This window comes from Portunus trituberculatus, chromosome 48, assembly GCF_017591435.1.
Source record: "Portunus trituberculatus isolate SZX2019 chromosome 48, ASM1759143v1, whole genome shotgun sequence".
Taxonomy (NCBI): Eukaryota; Metazoa; Arthropoda; class Malacostraca; order Decapoda; family Portunidae; genus Portunus; species Portunus trituberculatus.
The window spans coordinates 10783425-10792283 of NC_059302.1; the positions used below are offsets into that span (position 1 = coordinate 10783425).

The window sequence follows — 8859 nt, forward strand, 5'->3', positions numbered from 1 at the left end:
GGGCCAAATATTTAGAATTAGTATATAATGTATTGTGTACTTGTAAGTGTATCTTTAAGTACTGATGACGAGGTCGCTGTGCGACTGATACAGGATAACCTAGATGGGCCCTGGTGGCCCTTTGTTATCCTATTATTTATGTTATATGTTATGTTAAACATAGCGCAACCTTTTCTCAAAACACACACACACACACACACACACACACACACACACACACACACACACACACACACACACACACACACACACCGCGTGCAGCAATATTATTGTTATTTTTATTATTATTATTATTATTATTACTACTACTATTATTATTATTATTAGTTATTATCATTATTATTATTATTATTATTATTATTATTACTGTTGTTTTAGTTGTTTTTGTTGTTGTTGTTGTTATTATTATTATTAATATTAATATTAATAGTAGTAGCATTAGAGCAAATATGACAGCGCAACCTTTCCTCAGCACACACACACACACACACACACACACACACGGCCCGGTAGCTCAGTGGTTAGAGCGCTGGCTTCACAAGCCAGATGACCGGGGTTCGATTCCCCGGCCGGGTGGAGATATTTGGGTGTGTCTCCTTTCACGTGTAGCCCCTGTTCACCTAGCAGTGAGTAGGTACGGGATGTAAATCGAGGAGTTGTGACCTTGTTGTCCCGGTGTGTGGTGTGTGCCTGGTCTCAGACCTATCCCAAGATCGGAAATAATGAGCTCTGAGCTCGTTCCGTAGGGTAGCGTCTGGCTGTCTTGTCAGAGAGACTGCAGCAGATCAAAACAGTGAATTACACACACACACACACACACACACACCATCATACCCTCTCTGTCCTTCCCTCAGGTGTACCCAGGGGAAATAGTGGAGTTGAGTCCTGACGGTGTGCGCTCTCTAGACATCGTACCCCGTCCCAAGAGTACTGCCCCGCACAGCAATGCTCACGGGGACCCAGACGACATAGACCACGAGACCATCTTGCTTGGACCACCGCCCGCCTTCTGCATCTTCGAGTACGTCTACTTCGCACGAGCTGACTCCGTGTTTGAGGGTATGTTGCGCTCTCTCTCTCTCTCTCTCTCTCGATTAAAATGCTGCTTAATAAAAGTGTTTACAATCATCGAAGAGATTGATAACATAGACTGGATAGGGGCCAGAAATGTATGTTCAGGAGTGTTAAAAGCAGAACTCCCGAAATGATATTTAGTTAAAGTTAGCGCTGGTTAAACAACCTCCTTTAAATTATGTTATGCAGTTGTGGTTCCAAAATTACAGGAAGCCTGTTCAGAATGTAGCTCTATTTTAATTAATACAAAGAAGAAGAATTTAAGTATATATGGTATGAAGGATACTTCTTATCATAAACTTGTCCAAGAAATTGATATTATGGTGTGTAATCTGATGTGCACGGGGCATCAAAATTGAGTTTATAGATATACGAACTCTTAAAGACGTACTATAAGTGTGTGTGTGTGTGTGTGTGTGTGTGTGTGTGTGTGTGTGTGTGTTCATCTAGTTGTATTTACCTAGTTGTATTGTACAGGGTTCGAGCGGGGCTCATATAGTGTCCTGTCTCCATATCTCCATTTATCTCTCTTTTCTTTAAAGCTATGCACAATTATGTGCTGCAACAACTTCATCATTCAAAGCATTCCACTTTTCCACCGTTCTATGTGGAAAATTGTATTTTCACACACTGCCTATTCCTAATATTTTTTCATGTCCTCTTGTCCTTCGAGCTTCTGCTACCAGCACCAGATCTTGCTTGTCTATCTTTTCAATGCCATTAACTATTTTATACATTGTTATTAGGCTCCCTCTTTGCTTTCTATTTTGTAAGGTTGGCAGTCCCATTTCCTTTAGCCTTTCTTCATATGTCAGGTCCTTTATTTCTGGCACCATCTTTGTAGCTATCCTCTGGATCCATTCTAATCTTCTTATATCCTCTTTCAAGCTTGATGACCACACCACTGCTGCATATTCCAACTGTGGACATATCATAATCGTAATCATTTTTTTCATCATATCCTTGTCCAGGTAGTGAAATGCCACTCTAATATTAGTCAACAATTTATATGTTGTTCCAAATATTTTACTTATGTGTTTTTCAGGGCTCAGAGTTTCTTGTATAACCACTCCCAGATCTTTTTCTTCCTTAGTCTTCATCATTTGTTCCTCTCCTATGAAATAGTTCCATATTGGTCTTCTCTTATTCTTTCCTAATTTCATTACATAGCATTTCTTGGTATTGAATTTTAACTATCACTTCTTACTTCACTCATAAATTTTGTCTATCTTCCTGTAGTAGCAAACAGTCTTCTCGGGTCTTAATTATTTTTAACAATTTTGCATCATCAGCAAATAAAATGATATAGCTGTGGTCACTCCACACAGTACGTCAATTACATATACCTGGGGCATAATAGGGGATAACACTGACCCCTGTGGCACTCCACTTGATACTTTACTCTAGGATGAGTATGTGTCCCTGATCACAGTTCTCATCTCTCTGTCTGTTAAGTAATCCCTTATCCAATCTAACATTATTCCTCTCAGTCCTCCTATGTTCTTCAATTTCCAAAGTAGTCTGTTATGATGGACCATATCATAAGCCTTTTTTTATGTCCAGATATACTGTGTCCACCCATCCATCTCTGCTCTCCAGTCTTTCCACTACTCTTGTGTAGAAACTTGATAAATTTGAAACACATGACCTTCCTGTCCTGAACCCGAATTGTCTGTTTGATATAACTTGTTTTTTTCTTCCAGATATTTAACCCATTTTTCTTTGATACAATTTCACATATCTTCCCCACAATACTTTTAAGTGATACCGGTCTGTAATTTAATGGCTCAGTTGACTTTCCTCCTTTGAATATTGGGATTATGTTAGCTCTCTTCCATTTCAGTGGTGCTATCCCTTCTTCCAATGAGCTTGGAACCATTTCCCAAACTGGTTCTAACAATTGATCTTTACATTCCTTTAGTGCCCAGCCTGACACACCATCTGGACCTATCGCTTTTCTGACATTCAAATTTTCAAATAGTCTTCCAATTTCTTTTTTGTGCATTATGATTTCTTGCAAACCTTGACAATGCAATGTCCTATTTTATTCTATAAAATCCTCTTCTTCAGTGAAAACAGTCTGGAAACTCTCATTCATTATTTCACTCATTTCCTCTGCTGTTTAGTATGTCTTCCTTCCTTTAACTATTTTTCTATAGCTTACTTATTTTACATCTTACCGTTTATATACAGGCAAACCCACATAACGAATGGGGTAGGTTTCAAAAAGTGTTCATTATGCGAAAAATCGTTGTACGGGATCCTAGGATGAGTAAAAAACAATAATGATAAAATAAGATAAAATAATAAAAAAAAAAAATCCGAACGCGTCGAATTCGGACGCGGCAGTGGATGGTGGCGGTGGTGATTCGGCGGCATTTTCAAACTCGGCCAAAATTTCCCTAGTAAAAATGTTGTTATAGCGGGGTTTGGTGCTCGTTATGTGATTTAAGGGTAATAGAACAAAACATTCGTTGTGGCGAAAATTCGTTGTGTAAACGTTCGTTATGCGAGGTTCATCATTACTTTTTCTCACCACATTTTTTCTCAAAAGTTTCTTTCTTCCTCTCTCCTTTGTCTAATATATTAATTTCTCGCAGCATTTTACTGTTCTGTTGTTTTCATTTTTTTTTTTTTTTTAGTTTTTTCCAAGCTTTATTTATTTATTTTTTTTACCTCTTAGCTTCTATACATGTGCCATTATACCAAGCTTGTATACTTTTTTTTACTTTATAGATAGGTATGTATTTCTTCACTCCTTCGTTATATTTATTTAGGAATGTTTCATATTTCCCCTGTATTGTCCTTCTGTTCTTATTGTTCTTCCAATCTATTTCACCAAAAAAATTTTAACCTTTCAAAATTCGATTTTGCATAATTTAATCTCTTTTTTTTTTATTCCTCTCTGTATCTTATCACATCTTCCTGCATTTCCAATACTAGTGTTACATGGTCACTTCTTCCCATCGGACTAAGGTATTGTGTGCTTGGAGGGGGCTCCGTCTTATTTGTGAATGGTTCTTCTAGCTCTGTACTGTGTTGATTCTTCCACCCACTGATCCGGTGTATTCACCATAGTTAAATGTAACAACTCACTCCACGATCCAGCATTACCCATTACTTCCATCTCCCTCCAGTTTACTCTTTTTATAGTTAAAGTCTCCTACTAATAGTATTTTTCCATCTCTTGTTATCATATTATCCAAGCATCTAATCACCTTTCCTTGCATTTTCTTATGTTCTTCTGCTCTCCATGTATTTATTTGTCTTCAGTGGCACATACGTGACTATGATTCTCCGTCTTATCCCTTCTTTCATCTTGATTGTTATTTCCATTACTTCCGCCATACTATCTCTATAGTGCTCTTCCTCTACGCATATATTATCACAAACTATTATTAGCACTCATCCTTCCCCTTTTCCTTTTCTGTCTCTTCTCCAACTTTTATATCCCTCTTCCTTAAAGTTAACATCGACCTCCTCCTTTAGTTTTGTTTCCACTTTGCACATTACATCCGGTCTTTTCTCTTTCAAGTAGTCTCTAACTCTTACTTTCTTGCCTCTCCTAATATCTTTTCTTTTTCCCGAAGATACCACTTCTTCAGTCTTATATCTATAGTTCTCCAGTAGAATTTCTTCTTCTCGAACTCCATCCTTTTCTTGTTTTTTCCTTAGATTCATTTCTTTGCCCTGTCTCCTTTTCTCTCTCTTCCAGGTTCATATCTCTTTTTGTCCATATATCTTTAAATTCAGTATCTTCAGCTAATTTCCCGGTCTGTTCTTGTCATTATCTCCTCTGCCGCCACTTGATATCTCATTCGCACTTTCATTGGTCTCTTTCCCCTTTCACTAAACTTTCCTAATCCGGTCACTTCCTCCACCTCTTGTTCTAACCCTGTGTGCTGTCCTGAACAAATTTTATAACACTCCTAGCCAGCTCTCTCTCTCTCTCTCTCTCTCTCTCTCTCTCTCTTACGAACTTATTAGTTTTTTTTTTTTTTTTCTTTCAGCCCAAAAAATAGGATACATTTCCTCCTGTCCACTGTGTCTTTCATCAAATCTTCCTTCTCCTTAATTACTTGTATTACTACTTCTTTTGTCTTTTCTTGTATCTGTCTCTTGACTACCTTTGAAATTTTGACTTTTTTCTTCTTCCTGATGTTTCCTCCAGGCATTTCTTAAGTCTTCCAATTTTGTCTCACCTATTCCACTTTCTACTTTGCCTGCCCCATCCTGAATTTTCTCTTCCAGGTTTATAAATGATTCCTCATATTCACTGCATGAAGCCATTAATAAACAATTTTGTTTCTTTAACTCCTCCATCTCTTCTTTCATCACTTGGTTTATTTCTCTTACTTTCTCATATTCTTCTATTCTCCTCTTTAGTTCAGTGTTTTCTTTTATTAATCTGTCTTGTTTTTCCAGGATACTTGATAGTACTTCCTTCATGTATCTCGTTTCCTTCACGTGTGTGTGTGTGTGTGTGTGTGTGTGTTCTTACTTGGTCTATTTATTTTTTTTATTATTCATTTTGTTAGTTTTTTTTCTGTTCTTTGTCTTTTTAGTATCATTAGATATTAGTTTTCTAAAAATCTTTTTAGTTATATCATTTTATATATTGTTTTTTTCTTCTTTTTCTTTTAATTGCATTTTCTCTTTTGTTGCAGATGTTTTTAGAATTTTTAAATGCAACCATGCTCATATTTTATCATTTTCATCTTTCTATATTTCTGTTCTGTTTGACTTCATTGTGCATTATTGTAGATGTTATTCTTATGATTTTGTATGGACCATAACCTCATTTACATATAGTTGCATTTTTTTTTTTTTTTTTTATTAAATCTGCTTTTTGTGGTTAATGAAGATTCTCTCTCTCTCTCTCTCTCTCTCTGTATGCAGGACAGCAGGTGTACAGCGTGCGTCAGCGGTGTGGTCGCCAGCTAGCCATCGAATCACCAGTGGATGCAGATATCATCTCTACTGTGCCTGAGTCAGCCACGCCTGCGGCCCTCGGCTTCTCTCTCGAGGTCAGAACATCAATTGACAACTTGCTCATTATCTCCGTGGTTCACGTCAAACAATATCTTTGTTTTGACTTACTTTATGACCTTACACTTTTTTTTTTTTTTTTTTTTTTTTTGGCAAAAGCCTAAGTATGACTTTTTTTTTCTCCTGCTTTGACTGTTTTGTGTTGTTTGAAGTAATCGTACATGATTTTACCTATAACTAATTAAACTATTACCACTAAGACATTTTGATTACATCGTTTACTTTTGTCATCACCAGCATGATTAAAGATGTTTTTTTCATCGCCATTAGTCACGTGAAAATGAAGCCTTTTTGTTCATATTTACTTTTCACTCATAACAATAACTTAACACTCACTAGAATTTTTAATAGCGCACGCAAAGACAAGTGGTATGTTCTGGCCGCAGTCTGGCATCCCGTACATCGAGGTGCTGTGCAAGAATCGCTACGTGGGACGAAGCTTCATTCAGCCCGACACGCGCTCACGACAATTGGCAGTGGCGAAGAAGTTTGGTGTGCTGTCCGAGAACCTGATGGGGCGCCGTGTGGTGCTTGTGGATGACTCCATCGTACGGGGAACAACAGTGGGCCCCATCATCCAGCTGCTGCGGCAAGCTGGGGCAAAGGAGGTGGGTAAAGTGCTGGGAAAGGAGAGAGAAGTTTTGTTCTGTGTACCAAACGTTTCATTGCTGACGCAGCCTCTGAAATATAGTTGGCTCTTACGTACTTAGCTGAAAATACGGTGGTTACTCCTTAGAGTTCGGCCTGTCACATCGCTGTTCATTCATAGCCTCTCTCTCTCCTCCTACATTGCACAGGTACACATCCGCGTGGCTTCCCCCCCGCTCAAACACCCCTGCTATATGGGCATCAATATTCCCACAAGGGGAGAGCTCCTGGCCAACCAGAAGCCGCTTGAGGAACTTGCCAGTTACGTAGGTAAGAATTGATCTTATTATTCTGTGTGAGTTGCAATGATTCTTCCACACTCTTAAATGGCGTATGATAGCGTTCTGGGTCTGACTGACCAACCTTAGAGATTTTTTTTAAAGTGTTTTGTTATAAAGACCTTCCCTGTGGTCTCTGTGCTTCTTTTCAATGTTAGGCTTTAATTTCGACCTCATCAAGCCAGATAATGGTGCGCTGAGATGGCAAATGTGAATGTGTGTATAAGTATGTGTTAACTGTGCCATGTCCTCTGCAGGTGCTGATAGCTTGGCCTACCTGAGCATCGAAGGGCTGAGGAAGGCTGTGCGTCAAGGCATTGTGCTAAAGAACAACATTCCCACTGGCCACTGCACTGCCTGCCTGGATGGTAACTACCCTGTAAATCTTGAGTGGTAGTCCAGTCACATTCACTAATGGAACATTGTATGGGATACTGTTTCTCCAGGCCATACTCTGACAGCTGTGCTACGAAGTATACTTTCTCTGCGAAAAGAATCCCACCATTTTCCATGCTTAAATACATAATTAGTGTATTTGTGGGATAGTTTTAAGTCAGTAACAATTCTTTTGTACTAATATGGAATCTGTATAAGCTTTAAATTGTTCTTGCAATGATTATTGTACAGGGAAAATATATTTCCTTGCATTGAAATTTTATTTTTTTCCATAATTTGTGGATCCTCTGGTCTTTTACGGTCAATTGTTGGGCTAGTCTGCTGAACACCTGCATTCAAGATTTGGATTTGAACGCACAAATAATTAGGATATGGTATAAACATGATGGAGAGAAGTGACTAATCTTAATACTTTCTTTGTCAGAGATGTGGCCATGAAAATGATATAGAGATATGGCAATGAGAGTTGCTAATTTTTTTTTCACCAGGTGTGCATCATTCTTGCATTATTACATTTTCCCTCCCCACTAAGGGCTTTAATATTCAGGTGTCTGAATAGATAGTGTTAATCCTGTGTCTATTAAACTCTCCAATAGTAACAATAATGAAATATTTGCAATAGAATTAAGTACATTCATGTTAGACATTTTTCACATTCATGTATGTAAGTAATGAATTTTCACTTCATTTCTTATATCATAAGGTCAATGACAGAAGAGTGAGATGCAAGATATATATTAGTGTCAAATATGAAACAACATATCTGATCTTTGGTAATATTATATATGATTTATACATCTTTTTATAAAACAATATATACATATACTTAGATATTTAACATCAACTTATCATTGGTATATAAATGAATAAAAGCAATAATTCTGTAACTCATTTGACTCAATAATATGCATCAATCCTGGTGTGTGCACTATATTGTACATATATATCTTCACAAACAAACCCAACACATTAAAGCACATGAGCAATCCAACATACAAGTGCACACACACACACACACACACACACACACACACACATTTTTGGAAATATACAAAATAGGAGTCGGGGAATATGTCCCGAAATATAGACCTAAAGAAGAAGGAAAGAAAGATTGGTTTAACGCAAAGTATGCTAGGGCAAAGGAGAAAAGAGATGGAGCATGGAAAAGGTGGAAGAGAAATAGAAATCGAGAAAATAAGGAAAACTTCAAAGCAGTAAGAAATTAATATGCTAAGGTGAGGAAGGAAGAAGAAAGGAACTATGAAAAGGACATAGTCGAAAAATGTAAGGAGCAACTGAAATTGTTCTACAGATTCGTAAATGGAAAAATAAGGCAAAAAAAAAAAAAAAAAACAATAGAAAGGTTAAAAGGAGAGAACTAGAAAGGTTAAAAGAAGAGAATGGGATGGTGGAA

At 37.5% G+C, this 8859-nt stretch overlaps 1 protein-coding gene across 5 annotated transcripts in view; it reads left to right on the forward strand.

The window, feature by feature from the left end:
- Window positions 1-7702, forward strand: part of LOC123498812 (amidophosphoribosyltransferase-like) — an 18119-nt gene extending 10417 nt beyond the window's left edge. For 4 of the 5 annotated variants that reach the window (XM_045246235.1, XM_045246238.1, XM_045246237.1 and 1 more), the window contains exons 7-11: window positions 855-1059; window positions 5974-6101; window positions 6510-6731; window positions 6921-7041; window positions 7307-7702. In XM_045246235.1, coding sequence (XP_045102170.1) covers window positions 855-1059; window positions 5974-6101; window positions 6510-6731; window positions 6921-7041; window positions 7307-7446 — 816 coding nt within the window. In that variant the 3' untranslated portion in view covers window positions 7447-7702. Of the gene's footprint in view, window positions 1-854; window positions 1060-5973; window positions 6102-6474; window positions 6732-6920; window positions 7042-7306 lie in introns of those variants that run through there. The other variant, XR_006672799.1, reaches the window with a different exon arrangement.
- Window positions 7703-8859: the final 1157 nt, after the last annotated feature.